Below are 24,058 nucleotides of genomic sequence, written 5' to 3'. Positions count from 1 at the left end.
GATGGGATACCAGGCTGGATGGACCCTTTGAGTCAGTCTGGCCTGCCTCGTGTTTGTGCCCCTACAGTGCAGATACAGTGAGCTCTAGTTACCTAGCGTGACAACTCAGGCACGTGTTCAGGCACAGCAAGCTGTGACAGCACAGGCAAGGACATAAGCTCCCCATGACATGGCAGAATATCTCTGATCTGCAGTTATTGCTGATAGCCTTGAATGTTAACCTTCAGAGTGTCAGGAGTGCAAAAGAAGGCTTTAGATAACACGCTGGTCAGAGCTCCCAGGGAATTGATAGCAAAGATAGCCCGTGCTTCTGGTCACCTTGGTGCCATACCATCCTGCCCTGCTGAGCACATATCAGTCTGGACTGATAAACAGAGCAAGTCAGGTACTTCATTGTCACAGCTCTGCTGTGTGGCTTCAGCCCTGAGGTAAAGGGTCACTTAATATTACAGTCCTCAGGCTCTTTGGTAGAGGTTTTGCTTGATGATTCAAACTTAGCATTTTTACAACCAAGACAAATATTGACCAGAGAACTGGAAACAACTCCTCCTTTTCATCCCTGTTTGGGACAATTTCTCTGTGGAAAAACAGAAAAATTGGGGCATGCTGCAGCTGGTCTGACAGCTGCCAAAAATGCAAGTGGATTATAAATAAGTTATTTCTCTCTATAGAATAATTATTGGCAAGGGCATAGGACTAATCTAGAGTCTCTGATCTCTAGTCTAGAAATAGCTGCCTGATAGACAAAAAAAAAGACAAACAACAAACACGAGGGTTAGGGACATGACACAACCCAAACAATCAAACCAAACCCAAAGTAATTCAAGTGAAAAAATATACCTGAAACAAGAATAATAAGCTTTTGGCAAAATAGCTGGGGAGGAGAAGCAAGGAAGACACCTTTAGTGAAATTTCTCCCAAAAAAGCAACTTGAACAGGATCTTCAGGGTATTTTGGTTCTTAATCTGTTAGATGCTGAATACATATATTGAAAGATAATCCTTGCTACAGAAGGACTGCACACTTGTTTCGTTGACCTATGCTGAGCTTTAAGCTTTGACATGTGCAAAAACTGGATGACTGTCAGCTAAATGTGGAATTACACAAATTGCTAGGTATTTCTAAAACAAATGCATTGGGGAGTTATTACTGAATGGCTTTATTCTTTTGCAGAAATCCTGCCTCTTTCTTTCCTGCAAATTAACTGTGCCAAATCTTTTCAGAGTTCATAGGGAGTACTTTGTATGTTCCCAAAGCACAGAAATGATCCTGGAATATATGCATGTATTTCAAAATAGCTGCCACTTGCTGTAAAATAGAATGTGCTCCTTTCATGTTCCAGCTTCCTTAAACTAGTCTAGAAACAGAGCTGTCAATTACAAGTGAGAAACCTTGACCTATGAAATAATTTTGTTACACTTTAATGCATTGCTGTTATGCTGTGACTGAGTGATAAGATTGTCTTTGAAAAAGATACTCGTTTGTCCAGTTTTATGTGGAACAGTTCCAAGGGACTTGAAATTTCACTTCAGGGAGTCAGTGTTATAGCATGTGATGCTACTGTGAAGGGAAATTGGGGTCTAAGAAAAGCTTACATTTGAATATATCACTTCAGCTGATCTTTCAATGTGCATGAAAGCCCTCTTAAGAGAAAGGGACTTGAATGCTAAAATCTCTTAAAATTTTGGAGAGGCTCTTAAAGTTACAGCAGAAAGAAAACGTTGCAAGTCAGGAACATCAGAATTGGTGACCTGGATCTAAGCAGTATCTACCTCTGATAGTCAGTATCAGCTGCTTCAGAGGAAGGTGAAAATAAACCCTGAGGGTAGGAAGCTGTGCGATAACTCCAGTACAGTCCTTTTTTTTTTTTTAAACACTCACAGGTAAAAACTATTGTGCTCTGCTGCAGAAATGCTTATTATTCTTTGAGGAAATAGATGTTGGCTATATTAGCTCTGGGTGCCCTTAGCGTGTTTTAAGCCTTTCAGGAATGCTACTAAATTCTTTATTGTGATTAAGTGATTCTTGATGAAGTGAAGGAAAGAAAACTTTAAAGTTAGGCTAAAGAGCTGCAGAATGGCTTAAGCTGTGGCAAGGAAATGAATCCAAGAATCTCCAAAGGCTTTCTGCAGCCCTCCTTATGAAATTTTGTGCTACTGAATTAAGTACGTCATTGCATTACATGCTTCTTCTCCAGTTTCGAACTACCCACTTTTATTTGAAAATCACTGTTTTGGCTTGAGGGGAAAATACATACAGAAAAGATGCCTAGTGCTCACAGTTAGGCTATACCTTCTATTTCAAGGTTTCTTCTCTATTGGTTATTCCAGTCAAGAAGCTATGAGCGTTGGCTTTTGTGGGATATTTTCTGCTTTGGGGCATGTGCTTGCCAAGTTGCTAAGTCTGGCATATCATCATATGATACAGCAGCTATTAAATTAAGCTATCAGTTGCCAATTGCCAGTACAGATTAAAAGAACATAACCAAACACTGACTGCAAGACTGTAGAGGCTAAAGGCTGTGTCTTCAAATGATCCTGCTATCCTGAACTCATGTAAATATTTATGAATATATTGACATTAAGATAAAGATGAAAATTCCCTACCAGCTTCATGTGCAGTTTAATCTTTGACTAGGTGATAGCTGCTGTTTGTTTGAAATGACAGTGCATGTGTTTACTTTTTCCCCAAACCACATCAATGTTGAGATCATGATGCAGGTCTCTGCAGTGCATGTGAGCTGAGCTTTCCTCTGTGTGTTGCACTTGGGGAACAAGGAATCTGCAAAGGCCTGGTCCTTCTGGGAAACAAGCATGGCTGTAGTCCCTTGAGCCTAAGGACTGTACTTTGCATCCTACCAGTTTTTGAAAGGAAGCATATGTGCTGGGAAGTAGAAAGCAGACTAGATTTGATTATCATCCCCATACACTGTCATCTGAGGAGAGAACAGTGATCCTGGCCCATTTTTCTAAGGGGCACCAGAGGAAATGCATGCACAGCCACCCAGCACTCTGCACTACTTCTCTACATGGACACCTCACATGTGAACTCAGAGTGACTGTATTTTCACAAGATATCCACTGCTATCTCACAGTATAGTGGGCTACTTTGTGCTTGCTAGAAGCATCTTTTTCAGGGTGTGTTTATGCAGACTAGCTAGATCTCTGCTAATGGTCTCCATTATTGTTCCGTTAGCCTGGGTAGATAAGATGTGTGAGGTCTCCCAATAAAGCGTTCTTAGTATGCACTGGAATGCCCACATTAAGTCTTTACTGCAGAGTAGCCAAAGATATGACTGCATGAATGCAGACAGTAGAGCTTCATAGCCCTCCTAGGTAGTATGATTGATTCTCACCTTCCCAAGTTTATTTCTTAACAGATGTTTTCAGGACACAGTGGTGGAAGTGGCTGATGCTTCTGGGCAATGAAGGCTGGTGAAAATCTTTGGTTTGGTCTCATTGATTTAGAAAGACAACCCTCTTGGAACAGACAAAGAACAATTTCACGGTGATGAATTGAGAGCAGGGAAAAGCAGAATTCACTGTTTTAAAAATAGTTCCAGCAAAATGTAAGGTCTTGCTTTTTACTTTCCTCAAACAATTTTCCAGGTTACTAGGACAAAATCATTTCAATCATTTATCTGACTGGGAGGTCAATGTTCCTTTGAATAACAAATGGGTGCAGTGAACCTTTACTTGTCTCCCCTTGGACCCAGCTGCCTAAACACTGCAAAAAGAAGTTTGAACACAGCACAAATATGGCCTTGGCAGGGGCACAGGAAAGTAGGACACATGCTTTGGGCCAAATCTTTCTTTAGAGGAAGTCATGTGAAAGCACAAACACATGTAGGAAGTCACAAGTATAACTGGGAGCAGAACTGGGTCTCACACTTGCAAAGTTGCCTAAGCTGCTTTTTCTGTCAAGCTTAGCAATTATCTAGGCTTCCCCATGGCTTTTTTTACCTCTATCATTTAGCAGAGCAAGTAATGTACTTCAGAGATCCAGCTGCTGCCAGAGGTGGCATGGCCACAGCTTGCATCTTCTGATTTGGAGGGTGCCAGGACATCTATAGGGAGCATCTTGCTGATGCGGGTCCGGGTTATTGTCTTGGTGACAAATGTGGGTTTTCTAGTTGAAGCAAAAAGAAACCAGGTAAAATGTTTCAATATTGATGTCAAACCATTTGTTGTCATTAAATATGTGGCTCCTGGTTTTGGTGGATAAGCTAACATACAGTTTTGTAACTAGAATTTTTCCTGTGTGAAAAAGGTGGAGATGCTTTTGGCAGTAGCAGAGTGAAGCTGGATTTCAGGTACTGCATGGATATCATATAGAACCAAAATACTTGGTCAGGTCTTCAAATGCTTGAATTTGAGATTCTGCCTTAGATTAAATGGTCTGCACTGGAGAGGTGGGTGAAGCACTTAATGTTCCCTTAGACAGAAAACATGTGGGATTTTATATTTGTGTTTTACCATAATGGAAAGAAACACCAAAGCATCAAAGTACTACTGTGGCCCATGGAGGATCACACTGGGAATGTTCCTCTAATTACAAAAAACCAGCAGAACATGAAGTTCTAATGTGTGAAACAATGTAGTATGTCATGATAATTTGGCAGAGTGATAGTATACCTTAAGTCTGGCTACAGGGGAGGGTGGATGCTTGCGTGGTACTGTAAGAAGTGTTCTGCCATGAGTTGTCAGCAGCAGAGGTAGCAGCAATGAGTTCTGACATCAGAGGGATGTTGCTCCTTAAGCTCCCCCAAATCAGGAGACAGCAGAATCAGGGCTATCTGACAGGTTGTGTGAGTAGGATATGGATGTGTAGAACTTAATGACCTGAAGTGAAAAGTCAATTGGTAACAAAGAAATTTCTTGCAATAAGGAATGGTTCAGGTGCAAAATGTTCCCCCAGAACAGTGCTATGGCTCTGTCCATGCTTCCTGGCATATTCTTCAAATTTTACCTTGGTAAAACATAGCATCAACTTGTTGGAGTTCTGAGAACTATATTGCAGCTGACTTAAAGGGAAACAAACTGACCTTGGCAACAAATGCACCCAGAATTGCTGATACTGTGAACTGCAGAATATGACTTGAAGGTGGAATAAATGACTATTAGTGAAGGCTGCCCCTCTTCTTCAGGCCAAAACCTTCTCAGGTGGGGACCGATGAGTAGTGCAGTGTTTTGAATTCCTCCATACACGCTGATAGGGGATGATTTGCCTAGCTATGATTATATTATGGGCAAGGCTCATTCATATAAAAGCAAATGTAGTGCTCTACCCCTGTACCCTGTGTTTTTGCAAGTACAGTCGAAGATAGAATTGATCCTTTACATTATGTGAAGGTAGTCCTTAATATCATGGGTCCCATTTAAACAAAAAAAACCCACCAAAAAACCACAACTTTTTTAAAGAGAAGCTTTTCACAAGCTGCTGCCTAAGTATTATTTTGCTTTTGCTAGATCATTTGGTGGTGTCTTGCTAATCTAGCTTAGGATCTGATTTCTGGATAATGTTCATTAGAGGCTAAGCTTTACTATTTTACTTCTAAAAGGAAAAAGCTTAAAGAACAGAAGAGAAACCCTTGCAAATAATTCATTTTATTGCTAGTTTCCACTAAGTCTGACAAATCTATTTGTATCCTGTGTGATAGAGATATGGATTCCTCAGATCTCAGCTGGAGTATAGTGCAATACACCTCAATGAAAGAGCCTACAGACCAGTGGTTTAGAAGAGTTTTTTTTCTGTAAAAATCTGAAGCTCTCTAAAGACCTTTAAATCTGTGCACCAATAAAATGCTTTTGTCAGTTTGTGCAAAGAAAGAAGTTAGTATTGTTAGTCAGCTGCATACTCTGACAGCTATGAATACAGATAGTGCAAAGTCATGCTGGAAATCTCTACATAAGCTTTTTACTTGGGCACTTAACTAATCTGAATGATACTGTTTGCAGTAAATCACGAAGACGATCTAAGTGAATTGCATAAATTAGTAGGTCAAGGGCTGGCTGCCAGGCCAAGTGCAGATTGCACAATTACTTCTAGAAAGTTTGTGCAGACAAAGTGTTGGGCTGAATTATTTGTTTCCAGACAAGGTACACAAGGAGAAACAGAAACGTTTATATATATTTTATGATGTGATGTGCTTGTTGGGATATCTATAAAAGAGACCCCCAAATTGCTGTATTCAATGGTCTTACTGTACAAGCAAATACAGGACAGTGGGTTATTGTTGTACATGAACACTTTCCTGTGAAGAATTGTACTGTGTGCAAAAATATGATAGAGCTTGTGGTTTTGGAAAGGCATCCTGGCTTTATTTGCAGAGGTAATAGAGATTCTAGTTTTCCAAATTCCAGTGGGAAATTGAGATATCTCCTCTTCTTGTACATAGAGGGCAACTTTATTTCTGCAGGTTTGCACACAGGAGGTATTCCTGATTTTACTGCTTATAAAGCCTGCCAAACCATCATATGGTTTCCTCTTGTATCTGTGCTATGAGCAAGTATGGACTTGAACATCTTTGTTCTAAAATGTTTGACATGCAACACTGCAATATATTGAAGATAGTTTTTGAAAAACCTAGTAACAGGACAGTCTTAAATCACCTAACTAAACAAATACCTTAGTTTCTCTGGAAGCTTAATTTTTCCTTGACTAATAAGGATACATTCGTTACCTGCCAATAAATATCTGGATAATGCATATAAAAGTCTTTGCTCCTGTTAAAAACCAGTATGAGTTATTTAAGACCTCTGTGCAAATGCTACCTTGGATAAAGGCCCAAACAACTTGAAAGGGACCTTAAACCCACCCCTCAGTCTGCAAAGTATTTACTGAGTCAGATTTTCAGAGGGGTCACTGTTAGTGTTTTAAGCGAAACAATGGCTTCATAGTTATTAAAACAACTTATTCTGGTGGAATTAAAATAGATTATGAAGTATTTTACCTTGATGTGGGTCTTGAGAGTATAGAATTCCTTCTCATGAATTGTTCTTATCTTTTATATCACATGGTTGAAAGTATGCATCTTAACTGAGTATCAGCAGTCCTCCTGATTCCCTGGAAACTAGTTTCAAAACAGATGGACTCAGAGACAAAAATATGCAGCACTTCCTACTTGAACTGAATGCTTTGGCACAAATTTATTTCATTTGTTAAGGGCACTTTAAATTTAGCAAGTTTTATTGATTATTCTGCTGAATTGAGTAAGATACCTTGGATGAAAATCCTGATATGTTGTAAGTAGTACAGGAAGTTGTCTGACTCATTTTACTGCTACTGCGCAACAGGCTTATAAGACTTCATCTCACTGAAGGAAAAAATATAAACTGAAGTCTGTATTTTTCAGACCCACTATATCTATGCTATAATAATAAGGTGAAACTAAAACCACAAACTGTCCAAAGTAGGAAGAAAGTCATCACATTTTCCTGTCCTTTTGTGGCCAAAAAGATCACTAGCTCTAAAACAAGCATACAGTGTATCCTATCACTTTTATAAGTATCACCTGTAATTATAACTAGCAGTTTTTCTTTTAAATACAGAGGAAAAACCCAGTTCTGCCACAGGAAGCATTGTATTTTATGAAGTCTCAGGTTTTAATTTGCCCTGAGGGTTAAAAACAAAGATACTTGTTCAATGCAGGACTTCTGCCATCCATGGCTCCTATAAGCCTGCTTTTGCTGTAGTCATGTAGTCAGCTGAACATTACTAAAGGAAAATCACTACATCATTCATTCACAAGCTAGGAAGGAAAATATTCCTGCTGACTCATGCTTATAAGTATTTTCCTTGCTCCGCCTCCATTCATTTCAGCTCCTCCTCTCCTCTCTTAGTGCTGGTAGCCTACTATATTTAAACAGCTGTCTTAGAGCAGAGGCAGGATTCAAGGCTTGTAGTTTGGTTGGCTTTCCTGACTATACAGGCATTTTCATAAAGATCTTGCTTCTCATCAGTCCTGCTGCTAAAGGTAAGAAGTTATAAGTAAATGTAGAGCTCTGTCTGGCATACTGTAACCTTGCTTTCTGAATTATCACAGGGATGTTTTTAGGAAGGTATTATTTTTATGTACCATAAAGGTGAATTTTTTTCTACATACTTTAATTGTGTTTGTGGGGTAACTGGCCTGGCATGTAAGAGTGATAATGCAAATGGAGGGAAATTTCTGAAACTTGTAGGCAAGTAAAAAATGTAAAAGCTCTTGAGATTTCTGCTTTTTAAAAGCACTAATTAATTACATTTTAAAAACTGCTGGTGAAATGAGTGGGTTGATGAAGAAAAGAAGATGAAGAAAATTGTTGCATTTGTCAGCATTGTTCTTGTTTAAACCTGAGTGTCATGGTAACTTTCAGTCACTTCCATTATTTATATATACTGACTGCACTGCTCTCTTGAACTCTCCCCATGTGCTGTACAGGCCACACTTAGTGGTCCTTACTTGAGCAAAGTCTCATTGATGTTATAGGGAGAGCTGTTTGCATATGGCTGACGTGACCTGGCTTTTTATTTCTGCTGAAGATCATTTAGTGTCACTGTCTTGCTAAACGCATCTTTGCTTTTTCTTTTACTTACTTAAAACCTGTTTCAGTTGTGCAGCCTGGAACTACCAGGGGCCACACTGACCGACATTTTGAGTTTTAGTCCCTCTAGGCTTAAGGCTGTGTCAGGGAGGTATGCAGAGTTTGGCCCAGAATGAGCTGGGTGCTTTTCCAAGCCAGAACAATTATGTAACATCACATAGACACTGAAATGCTTTGGAAGCAGCGAGGAGATAAATTGTGGAGTTTGCAGCATGCTCCCAAATGAAGAGGAGGAAAGAGACACCCATTTAAAGTAGGAAGCCTAAAGCAGGAGCCAGAACAGGGATCAGTGTCACTAAGCTGACTAAGTGTGAGTGCCCAGCAGCCTACTCTACATAAAAGGAGGGTGAGAAGAGCAGTCTTGAGTTTCTTGCTAGCTCAGGCATTCTCTTGCTGCTAACTAGTTCCGTATAATTTGAAATGAACTTCAACGTCCAGTATGCTTTCCAATAGCCTCTGTAAGAACAAGCTTTCATCTGCTACACTACTAGCTGTATGAGTTATCGAGGTATATGTGGTCCCTTGATCCTAAGATTGCAAAAAAAAATCCACCTTTACTTCTAATGGAAAAGTGAACATTTGGCCTGAAACTGAAATGCCTGAGATGCTATGAGCTTGGTTTTACCCCCAGAAGTCAAACATCTAGCCTACAGGATGGGAATAGCTATAAACAGGTTTAGCATCTGGTTCACTTTCTACCTGAAAAGAAGAATTATTAACTACGAATTACAGACACAGCAGCTATAGGATGTGGAAGGGACTTCTCCCATTTGTAGAGGCATGCTAGGATAAACAGAAGTATTTCTGATGGTTAATCTTGTGTTATAGAATTGTCCAGTGTCAAAACTTCAGGAAGCAAAGCATGTAGCACTACAATGGTCATTATGGGGTTTTGTGAACCCAGATGCTGAATAAAACCATAGTCTATAAAAAATGGTCATGTATGTGCACAGATCTAGTAATTTCATCAAATAACAATTGTGCTCCTCTAGGCATTAGTGTTTGTTTTAATTCCAGCAAATGCTCCTTTTTCATGTATCAGAAGGTACAGAATGGAGGAGGAGGGTGAAATGAGAGCGTTATCACTGAGCCTGCGGCTGCTGGCTTTGCTCTATATCAGGGTGGGGTAGGGTGGCACGGTGCAACGGCCAGGAGCCAAGGCAACCTTCCTGTAAAGCAAACAAGACTGCCAGGCCGACTTTTACTGTCTTGTGCCTTTTTTACCCCCCTCAGGCTCCCCCAGAAAAATGCTGGCACACAACGGCATGACTTTGTGCCCAAGTCTTACAGACGGGCTTGCAGGCTCATTATTTATATGCTGGCTTTGCTGCTGTCCTGGAACTGTTGCCATGTGCTATACTGGGTTGGTTCAGCAGTCCTTGCTTCCAGCAAAAATCCCATGGATGTTGCTGGGTTACCACTGTCTACAGAGTGCATACAGTCTTTCCATGCATGCTGCTGCAGAGTGCTATGGTGCAGAAACCTGGAAGGTTGCTTCTAGAAATCCTTCTTCCCTCTTCCAGACTCCCAATAGTTTCACAGAAATAAGATGTGCACTCTGTAATAGGAAAAATTAATAAGAACTTGTCATCTTATGTAATACAGCTATGGAGAGGAATTTATTTGTTACCAAGGAGAAGAAACCTCTGTTAACCTTCAGATAGGTACTGTGGTTTAGCTGGTTTGAGGGGAATACCTTACTGGTCACACAGGTGTCCTGTTCCTTTGGTGTCTCTGGCCATTCTAAGTGCTAGTGCTGAATTCTACCAATTGCAACTCTGGAGCTTTGGGGTAGGGAATTATTTGGGGGTAAATTTACACGACAATCTGCTGAAGGTGGTGCAGGTTTTAGTTCATGTGGCAGAACCTACCCAAAAGGCTGGGGAAATACTTGAGCAGTTAGGCTGTGCTCCTGCAGCTACCAGGGTTGGGTTAATATGCCTTAAGGGGTTGATGCATGCCTCGGTATAGACACAACACACAAAGTGTTCATCTTCTGTAGTGTATGCATCTACCTTCAAGTCTCAATTAAACTGGGAACCTAAGCTCCCTTGAAATCCAACTCCCTTCAAAGCTAGATGCTTGAAATTACTTAAATTAGAAAGCATGACTATTTTAAGTGGTTTTTGCCCTGTCAGGCAAAATACATGAGTCTCTTAGACAAATGCTTAGTTAAGCGGTAATAGGGAACCAGTAAGTATTCCTGAATTGTAATCCAAAAACTTGGACAAAGCTACTAGTTCTGAAAGTTTTGAATTCAACTTGTAAGCCTTACATGCCTTAACTTGGATGAACCCAGTCCTCTTGGAATAGCTCTGTCTAGCCTAGTGATGGCTGTATATTGGTATACATGAGAATTGTCACATCCTTGCAGGCAAATGCACTTAAAGACTTCTGAAGCCTGGTATTCTGCAAATCCTAAACTCACCAGTGGTTTTCTGGCTGCTCACTCAATCACCAGGGTCTTACTGCATTACTGTAGTTGCTGGTGATGTAAATGTCAGGCTTAAAGTGGAGCATTACACATGTAGGATGACATTTGCTGCAATACCTGTGTCAGAGGCAGTGATGTGCCAGACCTTATGGGAGTGTGCAGTGTGCTTGCCAAAGATTTTTCTGCACTTGAAAAGGGTGTGGAGAGCATGCCCCACTGAAAAAAGTCATGCCATTCAGTGAATTTTTACTTAGCTTTCCAAAATGAGAGTAATGTTTTTAGAAAAGACTGTTCTCTGTGGAATAACTTAAAAGCTTATGCAGAATTTTGAAAATTTCATTTTTACTATGGTACAGATAACTTTTTAACTTCTCTAGATTAGTGACAGTATAGTTGAATTCCCTGAAAAACTAAAGAAGTCATTATTTGACATGGTGGTAGGATTCCTGCAGGAATGGCAAAAAACTTTGATTCACTGTTCATTGAATATCTGCACAACAATCAGATGAGTTTTGTAGATTCCACTCTAATGACACCTTAACCTCCAAGATAATAAATTTGTTGTATATTTTGTTTAAAGACTTGCTGTTATTTATTTGTTCAGACCTAGAACTCTCTAGTTTCTGGAAAATTAAGAAAGAAGGTTCAGGAACTAAACTAGCACTTCTCAAAACCCTTTAGTGGTGGAATGGCACATATTTGAAAATGCAGCCAAGAGATTTCCAGTCTTCGGGGAGAAGTCTTGAGTGAGGTTTGCTCTACTTACCAAGAAATGCGCAAGTTGCTTTAAAAAGTACAAAGCATTCATTAATGGATTCATGATAATTATGGCAATAATATTTTTCTACATAGTATGGTCAGAAGCAAAGTTTTCTTTAACAAGCTGCAGCCATCAGTTACTGTAGTCAAGGGTTACTGAAGTTGCCAGCTGTTCTGGAAGGCCTGGAATTTGTGTGTGGGAGAGAGAGATAAGGGTCCTCTCCCTTTATTTTTATGGTATAATCAGGGAATCATCCTTTGGTTTTGGGGGCGGGAGGAGAAAAAGATTAAGTAGGTCTGTCCTGAGTGTGGAAGTGTCATGTGGTGGTCTGCAATGCAAGGATAGTACTTTAGATCAGCCTGGGTTTGTAGGCTATGGAGAGTCGTGTGTTTTGTCAAAAAAGCAAATAATTCAAACCTTATTTGTTTAAACAGGTAGACTCCAGGACCTAAATGCTTCCAGACGGGAAGATGTATGCATTATTGAACAGACCCCAAAATAAGAGTGGGTTCAAGCCGCTGCCTGTCGTGATCATAGGTAAGTTTTCTCCTGCCAGCATTGCTGTTTTCTCTAGTGCTGTTGTTGCTTTGGACTTACTGTCTTCGGCTCTTGTTCTGCATGTTCTTACTCAAACCAGAAATGCCTGGCCGCTATTTCTGTCTCCTTTCCCTGACAGCCAAACTATCTCTAGTACTAAGACAGACCACAAAGAGTTGTGGGAAGTAGGAACCTACTTGTAGGAAGTAGTAGGTATTTGACAAACTAAAACACATACCTTTTTTAATAGAAAAATTGGTAACCTTTTGGGCATCAGTTCAGCTGGGCCTGTTTTTTCTCTGTTGGATATCTAGAAGGGGTTGAAACATTTTCACTACAGATAACCACTTCACAGCAAGCTGATTAACTATCTGTAGTGCTTGAACTGAAGGTGTGTTTGTGTTATCTTCTTTTCCCCATGGTGTGTGTTTAGAAAGTGCTTCAGATGCTGTTAAAGCATCTGGAAATTTTTCACAGATTTCTTTTAAAATGCAAGTCAGCTACACTGATTTTATACAGATTTAATAGAACGGTAAAAAGCTGTGGGTTTTCTACCAGTTTAGAAAACAAGTTATGTAGTAACTGTCTTGTCTCCCTTGCAAGAGCTTTGTAATGTGAGTAAAGCATGAGTAGTCATGTCGGTGCCTTCCCCTCTGTGACCAATCGTGAGCTCTGCTCAAGCGCAGGTGTTGGACCCTGTTCATCTGACGTGTTTAAATGCCTTGTAGAGCTGGGTTCCTTCCTTATCTGCCATCTAATTTATGGCCCCCAAGAGAGCTAGTCCAAAGTTAGTACATCACATAAATAGCACTTAATCCTTGCTAACAGTGAGTTTGACAAGGACACTACTACCAGCAGGTTCTAGTCTGAGAGTGACTTTCTACTGCCCAGTTGAACAAGTCTTTAGGTAGGAGGGAGGACATTTTGGTACATCCCTAGTGCACCTACGCAGGGACCCAATGTGGCTATATCGCGAAAGCCTCAGAAGCACCAGTGTGAAGATGTGCACTCCACGGAGGCTGTTGGACTGAAGCAGCTCAGCTGTTTCACTGCAGCTGGACATTGTGTGCAGGTTCCAGCTGCTTCCCCAGGCCCTGCTCTGAGAAGGGTGTGGATTCCCTCTGCTGCACTGGGCAGCTTCATGAAAGCAGTTGCTTTCTAGAATAGTTTGAGCCGCAGAGGCAGCTGTGCTTGTGACTATCCATATGAAACTTAGGTGTGGTTCCGAGTAAGTCCTCTGTGTGTGTTGCTGAGTGTTGTGCACTTAAATGATTTAAGTTTGGCTTAGGTATCTCCTTGTACTTCCTAAAGCAAAGGAGTAAGCTGAAAGGTGTTACATTTTACCATAGCTGCAGTTTAGTTTGCTTTTAATTTCTGTTGCTGTTGGTTTTAGATAACTTTTCCTGCAAGTGGAATATTCCACGCACTGACCTGCAGCTGCTGGTCCTTGCTCAGCACAGCAGACTTTGGCCCCAGCTGTGGCGTGTACTGCCCTTCACATAGCTCAGCTCGCTGTTAGCTTCACAGCCTGAGCCTCCCTCTGTCTCAAATCCCCAGGAAGCAGCCTTTGCTCCAGTCACTCATGCAGCACAGGCACTGGGTCAGCGCAGCCTGCTGCGGGCTGCTGTGTCACTTCAGCTCTCCTCCCCTATATCGTCACTGCATTATGTAATGGTGGTTAGTCACATCCTAGTGAGCAGCAAAGCCTGAGCAGCCAGAGAGGCTGACACCTAGTTATGCAGACACTGTAAAATATTAAACATACTGGAGAAGAGCCATGTGCAAACTTTCCATGGGCTACTCTCACTGGGCTTTGGAGTCACATATATCAAGTTTTTCCGCTGGCAGCTGGTGGTCAGCAGGAGGAGTTCAGTCATCCAGCAATCTGTTCAAAGTGCTGTATTCTGGGGTGGGGGTGTCTTGGCATGGCAGAGGGACTTTTTTTCCTTAACACACTCTGTGATACCATGGTAGGGCTGGTTCCCATTTGAAAGTGTCCTCAAGAGCAGTTAGTCAAAACTGCTATTGTCAGATATCCCTTACTAGATGGTATTTGTTACTGAGCAGAGCTGTTTCAATAATTCAATTCATCAGCATGCTGGAGACTTCAAGCTTCAGGTGAGGTTAACATCTGGCTTGTTTAACTCAGTGTTTTTTCAGCAAGTTCTGAAGACCTTACAATGCAAATAGATACAACTGAGGAGGAGAAGGGGACATAAGAGTAAAATGACTTCCCTAACTCCATCCAATAGGTCAGTGGTCAACCTGGAATAGAAAGTCCCCTGTATCTGCAGCAGTGTCTTATCCTTTGAATTGGTCTGGATATTAGAAACCCTTCTGAAAGGACTGCTTTATCTGCAGGAGTATAAATTCTTCTCCATTGTGTCTTTTTAGGGAATGGACCTTCAGGAATTTGTCTCTCCTATTTGCTCTCAGGCTACATCCCTTACTTCAAAAGAGACTCTCTTCATCCTCATCCCATTCTTCAGAGGAAACTGGAAGAGGCACCAGATGTCTCCATTTTGGACCAGGTTTGTGTGAAGAGAAACAGTGTAACATCATAGTAAAGCATCCTAGGGGTATATTATAAGTGATAACCTCATTTGAATTTTCAAAGTACACAGACAGAATGAGCCTTAAGCAAAGTACTTTTAGTTGTTCACATCTTCCTTGTATGAAATGCCAGCATTGCTGCAAAGATCCTTGAGGTAGTCCTTGGGCAATAACAGGGTCTGTGTGCCAGTAAATGAGCTTCACGGAACACCAAAACCACTGACTGGAAATACTGGAGTAACAAGTAGTCTGCTGCCTGGCAGGACATGCATTTTGAACATCTAATCTTCCTCTCTTTAGGATTTGGAGTATCTGTCTGAAGGCTTGGAGGGACGATCCCACAGCCCTGTGGCTCTTCTGTTTGATACTCTTCAGCGTCCAGACACAGACTTTGGTGGAACAGCAGAGTCTGTCCTCACTTGGTGGCACGAGGCTGACAGAGTCGTCCCCCATCTGGTTCTTGGCAGAAATGCTCCTGGAGGTGCCTGGCATGTATGTGCATTGAAGCCTAACTGTTTAGGTCTGCATGTTGTAAGATAGCCAAATGTGTTGACTGGAGAGGCAAAAGCTCCTCTAATGTGCAGGTCAGCCATGTTTGATTTTATGTATATAGACAAGTGAAAGTTTTAAAAGGGTAAAAAAGCATGAGAGGCATTTATATTTCCAGTCTATTGTTCTTTTTGGAGAACATGGATGGCTTCATCCATGACAGCAGATCAGAGGAAATGACTGATTTCATGATCTGTGCCATATTGAAACATGACAAAATTGCATTTCACTTTTTACATTAAATAACTGAAAGTCTTCTTACTGTATTTCTTGTTCTAGTCTATTGAGGGCTCTATGGTTACCCTGAGCAGAGGGGAATGGATGGGACTCCCCGATCTCCCGTTCAAAGACTGGCTAAAGCAAAAGAGAAGGTAAGATATCTATGGTGTGATTACTTGCAAACATCTGGAGGTTATCTGAGAACCTGGAGTGGAGTGGACTCCTTGAATGTAGCTACCCATCTGGTAATGGATGATTCTAGTGAGAGAAAGAACACCCTCCCACCCCCCAGTAAAAATCCATTCAGGGATTCAGGTAAAGTTGCAGTGCTGCTTGGAATGTGTTGTTCTCAACACCCACTGGGGAGATGGATCATAGCAATCATGAGTTCTGAATAAAGCTTGGTAAAGGCATGGTCATCTGACTTCTGTGTCTACTGCTGCTGTCCCTAATGACAACTATAATCAGTTCAGTTACTCTGCAGTCTCTGAGGTGCTTTCTGCTCTTGAGATGTGTAACAATTAATCTTAAAGTCCAGGAGTTAAAAATGGAATGGAAGCAAGATGTGAGAGGAAGGTTTAAATGAGCAACCATGTTCTTAGGGATGGGATTCATGCTAAAGAAAGCTGCCTCTGCCCAACAGCTTGTGGACCTGAGTGTTAGCTTTATATACCAGGAATAATTTTTGCTGAAGTCAGGGAAACTAGATAAGTCTTCTCTGGTATTGCCAGGATAGATGGCTCTAGGATACATTCAGTGGAAGAGGGGAGAAATTCCAGTCTCTTACTTAACTGCTGCTTGACCTTTGTTTGTACTATATTACAGATGCCTCAGAAACAATAGAGCCACAGCAGAAGACATTGCTCAATATTACCAACACTATGTGATGAAGAAAGGACTGCAGAAGAATTTCAGATGTGGTACTGTTGTGACCTCTGTGAGGAAAGTAAGTGTAGAGAGCATCTCCAACCATGCACAGAAAGATCTGCAGGAGAATAGTGACTCACTCTGGAACTTCAATGAGAAAAGTACAGAGGTCTTTCAGGTGGATGGATTTTTCAAAACTGTGAAAGGTGATAAAGAGCCCTTCTCCATCTGTGCAGAGAATGTGGTCTTAGCTACAGGAACATATGATAGTCCTACTTGGCTTGGGGTCAAGGGAGAGAACCTTTCCTATGTCCATCACCAGCTGTCTGCCCTAGAGGAAGCAGTGAAGAACAACATCATTGGCATCATGTCAGATCCAGTCTTGATTGTAGGTGCTGGTCTGACAGCTGCTGATGCGATTCTCTTTGCTCACCATTGCAATATTCCAGTAATCCATGTTTTTCGAAGACGAGTCAGTGATCCTGGTCTTATTTTTAACCAGCTCCCCAAAATGATGTACCCTGAATACCACAAAGTCCATCAGATGATGAAAGAACAGTCAGCTGCTTGTTCTGGGCCCTATGAGTGTTACGTTAGCCTTCCTGAACATCATGTGCTATCCTTCGGCAAGGACAAGAAATGTATTTTTCAAGACAAGAATGGTTACCAGAAAGCTTATAAAATTTCTATGGCTCTTGTTCTAACGGGCTCAAACCCCAACCTCTCCTTTCTGCCAAATAATGGCATTGACTTGGCAATGGACAATGACCAGCCAGTCAGTCCAAAGAGGAATCCCATAGATGTTGACCCATTCACCTATGAATGCACTCAGGAGAAAGGGCTTTATGCTCTAGGACCTCTAGCTGGAGATAACTTTGTACGCTTTGTACAGGGAGGGGCTCTGGCTGTTGCCAGCTCTCTGTTAAAGAAAGCAAACAAAAATCCCCCCTAACCAAAAAAATCCCTATGCTGACTGTGTCTGAATGGGTTACTGCTGTTTTCTTAGAGAAGCAAGTCATCCGATTTGTACATCCTCAAATGTAAAGCCCACTCCTGGTGTTCTCCAAGATTATGCAGAGAGTTACTAAGTTCTTGCCGAGTTATTTGAGAAGATTAAGTCACCAAATACAGAGTGGGTTTCACATACGGCAGTATCTTCAGTCCCTGGGGATTCAGTTCCTCTCCTGCATAGCTGTGCCTGAAGGCTGCAGGGGCTTTGAGTCTTGTGCCTGGAAAAGCAGGGGGCAAGACAGTGATTGCTCTTCTATGTAACACCTTCCAGGTTGCTGAAAACTGAATTGGGGAACAATCCATGTTAATTATTTCCAGGCAGCAGGCTGACAACCCTGTATCTGTCAGTGTCTTACAGTGTTTTTTCATGAAGCAATGTAAGCTGATGTGGTTTTATTTGCTCCTGTGGCTCAGCTGTATGTTCTTATTAGACCAGAAATCACTGAAAGATGCTGCAGGTACCTCTCTGGCACATGAAGCGGTACTCCGCAAATAAAAACTGACATAGAAACAGTCAAATCTGTATTGTCTCACTGACACCAGCAACAAGTAATACGTAAGATCTTTTTAATCAAGAGATTCCTGTGATTTTTTTTTTCTCTTTGAGAAGGAATGGTAGTGATTTACAAACACTTGGTTTGCCATCTTGGAGCTTTCTACTTTCTAAATCTGAAAACTGTGATAGCCAAATTCTTGGCAGCTGCTGTAGAGACAGCAGAACTAAAGGGGAGCTACTGGTCTGTCTTGTAACTGCCCAGGTACTGTATGGGGCTTCTGCTGCACAGAGTATTTCAGAAAGATGCAATATGTTATATATTGTGTGAATTTCTAATGTAATGTGGTTCTTTTTTTAAAGAATACTATTTGTGTAAAGGGGAAATTGGGACAGTCACTTTTTGATAGTTTTATGCTCTGTATAGCAACTTTTTATACTAGCTTTCTAAAAGATTTTTATTGGTAAAATATTTTGTTAGTCTTTCATTCAGTCTTTTGAATGAGCTGGGGTGGGTGGGAATGATGCCTTATGTTGCAAACAGCATTCTCAACAGACCTACAGGGCCTTTCATACCTCTCACAGGAAAAATCAGAGTCATAGCTAATTGTATTTGATGTAAAGACAGACTCTGCTCCCTGTGCTGCACTGAAACTCGCTGACATGATGGGATGCTGCACATGTCTCTGGAAAGCTGGGTATGTGGAGACAGTGGCTGTTTGTAAATGAATCGGCCTCAAGTTGGGATGTGTAAGGAGCTTGTCTGTGGTGTTGCTGTATCACACTTGAATATTTTGGCCACTGACTATTCTTATATGAAATTTTTCAATAAACTGATTTTGGACTTAGTCTGTGTTTGTTTTTTAACTCTGACTTTGAATCTTTGACCCAGAGAAGACCTAGTGAACTGTTCATCAGCTTCCTGGCAAGCACCAGGGTGTGGTTTGTGCCTGCCAAATCCTGCATCTTTCTGTTCCCTAAGGAGCACAACACTATGGATTTGTTTTCTGTCCATCTTCCTCTCTCCAGTAGGATGGAGAATCCTTGCAGAGTGCTTTGTCGGCCTCTCTTGTGAGGCTAAAACGCAATACTAAACCAGGATATTTGCCAAGTGTGTTCTTGCCTAGGGCATCTTAGATCTCTTTCCTGTTACCTACTGTCTTCTCCTGTCTGGAAAAATCCTGAATTAGGGCCTAGTCCAGTAAGTCAATAAGACAGTTTAGATCAGTAGGGACATTTAAAGGTCTCTGGTCCAACCCCCCTAAAACAGGGCAAGCTTTAAAGTCAGACCTCATTGCTCAGTGCCTTGTTGGGGAAAGCTTTGAATATCTCCCCAGGATGAAGATTGCACTAGCAACATTTGATTGCCCCATTCAACATTTGATCACCTTTGAGAATTGTGAGGTATTTTAACTAGTTGAAGTGTCCCTATTGCAGCTTATCTACTGCCTCTTGGTTTGTTTGGGGTTTTTTTTGTTTGTTGAGGTTTTTTTTACTGCACAGCTCTGAGAAAAGTCTGGCTCAATGTGTTAAAACACCAGTCCTCATTCTTCTCTGAAAGCTGAGACTGGAGGGCCCTCAGGATTTTGTGGGCACAGAAGTCTGGTGTGGATGAGTTTCCTGGTCTGTGTAATTGCTCACTGGCCAGAGGGGTGGCAGTGCCCCCAGGGCTCTCTTTGGCATCATTGCTCTAAATGAGGTGGTAGTTGTTTCCCTGAATCTGTTATCCTGGCAATATGGGGATTCCTGAGTACGGATAACGTGGTCCTGTGCCATCTTACGTGTTTTTGGTACTCCCCAGGAGAGATGAGCTGATACTCCTTTCACCCTGCCTTATGATCCTCTTAGGAGCTTAGGTCCCAAGCAGTGCAGGATTGTGCTGTTCCTCTCCTGCAGCTGACCTTTGCTAGAAAAAAATCAGTGTTCAAAAAAAAAAAAAATCAATACTCACCTTTCTAAAAATACCATTTTCAGCTAGGTCTCAAATTCCTGCATCAAAAGCAAATGAAGTGGAGAACAAAAGCCAAAGGGCATCTTAAAAAAACAAGGGGCATCAGGAATAAGGGCATAGGATTGGTATCAAGTGAAATGCTGCTCCTCTTGTCACTGTCAGAGTCACAGTGTTCATGCTGATTGTTCCTGTATCCCGTATTGGGTTGCGGTGATCTAACTTGCCCTGCACTGGGGAGCTCCTAACTAGGGCGGCAGCCTGTGCCTGCATCGGGGGAGCTTGGATGACTGTGTTTTAAATAGCTGGCTTTCTTGCCCGAGGGATGAGGTGATCGCCTGCCCTGTGTAGGACCGGAAAGGGAAGTAGTTTTTCACAACTGATGCTTAGAAAATATCCTACATTTTGCCCCGGAGGGATGTCAAAGCAGCCGATCTCAATAGCAGAGGTGGTGGCTTACTCATCAACAGCAAGTCCTCAGGGCGAGGCTGCGCAGCGCTAATCCAAGTTGTCATTCAGTTCTCCGTATCCAGGGAGGCAAATGTGAATTACTGTTCCAAAACAATCAGCTGTGAGAGTCAACAGATACCAGCTTTGTTATGTGTGGGATTCACCCGTGCATTATAACCTTGACCTACAGAATGTGATGGGACCAGGAAAAAAATAGTCTCCTCCTGGGCCTTCTGCAGATCACACGCCACCGGTGGGAGTGACGCAGCTTTGTCAGGCGAGATACTAAACGCTTTCACCACTGTTTCCATTGCTGCACGCGAAGCCCAGCCGGGAGGATACCTTGGTGAGTTAGCTAGATATTTACATCTGGAGACCACTCTGCAAGTCCTTTGGTGTCCTCTCCCTGCTGCCCAGTGGGAACCTTCTGCAGCTGCAGTGACCAGAGCAGGTCAGTCTGGGAAGCCTCAGCCAACTCCCTGCTCTGCTCAGTTCAGATAGAGCAGCTTTATTTTTATTCAGATCTCCGGCTGCTGCTAAGAGGTGATGTTCGTCACTCCACAACAAGGGCTCCACATCAGGCACCCATTTTCAGTTCTTCAGGGCTCCTCAGCCTCCTTTGGTTTCCTCTCTGAACTGATCAGTGCCCAGTTTGTGTCTTTGCAGAACAAACTCCTGAGACCCGCTGGCACTTGCCAGGAACAGTGGAAAATTATGCACCCAGAACAGAAACAAGGATTTGAAGTTTACCAACAAGACAAAAAAAAAAAAAGAATTGCGTTTTTTTATTTTATTGTGCTAGTGAGTCCTTGTAGTCAAGGTAGATGTGTTTTAAATAAACATGCTTGCGGGTGTGGCAGAACTGACTCTACGAGTCTAAACTCGGGTACCTTTTATTATCCAATTAACATACAAACTTACTGCTTCTACTTTTTGCTTCGGTGAAGGACTTATAAGATGTAAGAGCATGTTCGTTGTGAACTTTTGCTTCGTAAATGAAGGGAAGGGTACCCTCTTTTTAAAAAAAGCCATCTTTTACACATCATCCAGATTGAAATTATTTCAGTAAAATAGTCTTGGGAACCCCTTTGGTTGTTCAGCATCCATTTTTTGGCCACACTTCTGTCTTTGAGCACAGGACTAAATACAGCCACATCTTGGCCAGACCACTCTATTTAAAAGGTCTACAGAGCATTACAGTATATTGCAAGTCCAATGATTGCCCAAGTCTTAGCTTTATAAGGGCCCTTAGGGAGCTGTCAGACTGTTGCAGACTGTGGTGGCTTAAATTAACCTGGTTTATTTGTGAAATATAGATATTTGTGGGCAGGCCAGCAGCCAGCACATCACTGCTAACCAACAGCTCCTGAGGTTGCGCTAAGCTACTTGTAATTGGGGGGCACCTGGGGGGTGGACGGTGGGGGGACGTCTTCTAGCAGAAAGGGTTTCAAGCTGGAACCAAGCCTGGAGACTTCGGGGAAAAACATCTGACTTCCAGGGCTCTAGAAGTAAGCCACGAGGGTCAAAGCAAGCTCCTGGCTAGAGAGTGGCTAAGTGGGGAGTAAGAAAAGGGAGCACAAATTATGTTGCTGTTATTGGCTGGATCCTGCCATGTGCCAGAGCCTGGAAAGCTGCATGGATCCGCTGTCCAGGAAGAGTTTCCTTTGCTCTCCCTGGGGACCAAGCCCTGAGGGCCAGGACAAAACCTGGATCCTCTGCTGTGCAGCTCGGAGACAGAGAGATTCTGCTCTGGCATGGGAAAGAAAACATCTCACAGCATTTCGGCCTTTGGCTGTATGAACGTGCCCTTCTGCTCCTTATGGGCACCCACGTTGCAAGGCTTGGCTCAGAGAAGCAGGACCTACCAATATATCAATTTACAGAAGCCTGTCTGAGGAGGGGCAGAGCAGGCAGCTCCCATGAACTTCTGCAAAGGAAGCAGAATGGATTTTGTTTTCCAGCCCAATTTTTGCTGGTTGCATTCATTTCTTGGAAGCGCTGTTGATGGTTCTGCCTGGTTTTACGGCTTCGCTGCAGGAAGCTGGGAATAAGGGAAAGGAGGGGAATCCCGAGCCAGGCAGCATGCGCGCATGGGCAGCGTGGCCCTGCTCTGTAACAGGCGGCACTGCCAGCCAAGAAACCCTGCTGGGAAGGTGCAAGCACTATTGATTTAAGGTATTTACCCTGCAGGTGAATTTCCACATCTCGGTTTCGCTGGAATGAAGGGGCTGGTGAAATAACCGCAGGAACCACCTTTATGAACTGGGACACAGCTGCAAAGTGCTGCAGTCCCTGTGGCGGCTGGCTGACCTGGGGTGTTTGATTACAGCCTGGCTATCTCCGGGGGTAAATAGAGCTGATTTGGCTGCAGTGTTAGACCGGAGCCAGGTCAGAGGGGGTTTGCTCGGTGAAATAGCGGCTAACTGCAAGCCAGGAATGAAGAGACAGTTCAACAGGGGTTGTGAGCGTGTAAAGTTACTGCTGATGACGAAGTGCGGATTTGAGGATATTATATTGGGTAAGTCTCCAAATTTGAGTTGCACTTTTATAGGCCACTGAACCTTTTGCCAGGGAGGCAAACTTTAACCAGAGGACAAGCAAAGGACAGGATGAAATCATTCCTTTAATGGCAAAGAAATAGAAAACCAGGAGAGCTGTGCTTTTTAATGAGACCACAGACACAGTTTCAGGCCTGAAACATTCATTCCTTTTGAGAGCCGGCCCAGCAGAGTAAACCTCATTTGCAACTTGGCATTAATACCCGAGTTATCCAGTATTACCATAACTCCGAGTGAACAGAGATCTCAGAGGCAAAGATAGCTTTCAAAGCTAATATAAACCGACTGATAGATCTTTCAGCTGAAAAAGCCAGGGAATTTGTGTGTCAGAAAAAATTCCTTGGTGTTTTTCTGGGGTAATAAATGGACTTTTCAGTTTAAACATTAAGGTCTAGCAAAAACAAGCAAATGACAAAGTGGTTGGATGCTGAATGTGCATGCAGCCCCAGTGGCTGCATTGCTGGGAGCACCACGGGCTGCACCGGATTCAGGCCATCCCTCGCAGGGCATCCTGCTTGGGGACCAGAGGGGACACAGGGGCTGTACGGCCTTGTCCAGCTGGAAGGAAAGGGGTACGTGTGATGGGCATCGTGACATGGAGGGGGGTGAGAGGTTTATCTTCCCAAGCTGCAACAGTGGCTGCAAAAAAGATGAACAAGTCAAGTTGCGCAAAGTTAACTTAGCAGTGTCATTTCTAAGCAAATTTGAACTGGTGGAAGGTTTATGCCATGTGAATCCCCTGTGCTGTGCAGCTGAGTTTTCTTTTTCTTCTTTTTTTTTTTTTTAATCTGGTTGCTGGGATGCCAGTGCTGGATTTACTGTTTTATCAAACCACAGCCTGGGAAAAGAAGCAGCGGCAGCAGATGCTGACATGTCATGGCTCAGGGCTAGAGGGATTTCACAGCCGATGCTTCTGAACAGCTTTGTGGGTGGGATGTGCTGCGGGCTCACTCCTACGAGGGTGGTGGGTGGCAGCCCTGCTCGGAGCTGGCAGCCCTCCCCAGGGCACGTGTGGGTGTCTGTGTGGGTCTGGGGGCTGTGCGGGTGGGAGAGGTTCGGCAGGGTCTGCCCCTGCATGTGGGAAATGCAAGGAA

The 24,058-nt window shown here is 42.7% G+C and overlaps 1 protein-coding gene across 1 annotated transcript; it reads left to right on the top strand.

Annotated features, from left to right (window-relative positions):
• Nucleotides 1–7,845: 7,845 nt before the first annotated feature.
• OSGIN1 (oxidative stress induced growth inhibitor 1) lies at nucleotides 7,846–18,856 on the top strand. The gene is made up of 6 exons (XM_009469229.2): nucleotides 7,846–7,975; nucleotides 12,214–12,316; nucleotides 14,711–14,847; nucleotides 15,170–15,361; nucleotides 15,698–15,789; nucleotides 16,463–18,856. The coding sequence occupies exons 2-6, from the start codon at nucleotides 12,232–12,234 to the stop codon at nucleotides 17,454–17,456; spliced, it is 1,500 nt and encodes a 499-aa protein (XP_009467504.1). The 5' UTR covers nucleotides 7,846–7,975; nucleotides 12,214–12,231; the 3' UTR covers nucleotides 17,457–18,856.
• Nucleotides 18,857–24,058: the final 5,202 nt, after the last annotated feature.

Source organism: Nipponia nippon, unplaced genomic scaffold, assembly GCF_047370975.1.
Source record: "Nipponia nippon isolate SJK-2023a ecotype South Korea unplaced genomic scaffold, ASM4737097v1 scaffold_7, whole genome shotgun sequence".
In the NCBI taxonomy this organism is placed as follows: Eukaryota; Metazoa; Chordata; class Aves; order Pelecaniformes; family Threskiornithidae; genus Nipponia; species Nipponia nippon.
The sequence above is the reverse complement of the archived record's forward strand: the minus strand, read 5'-3'. Positions and strand labels throughout refer to the sequence as shown.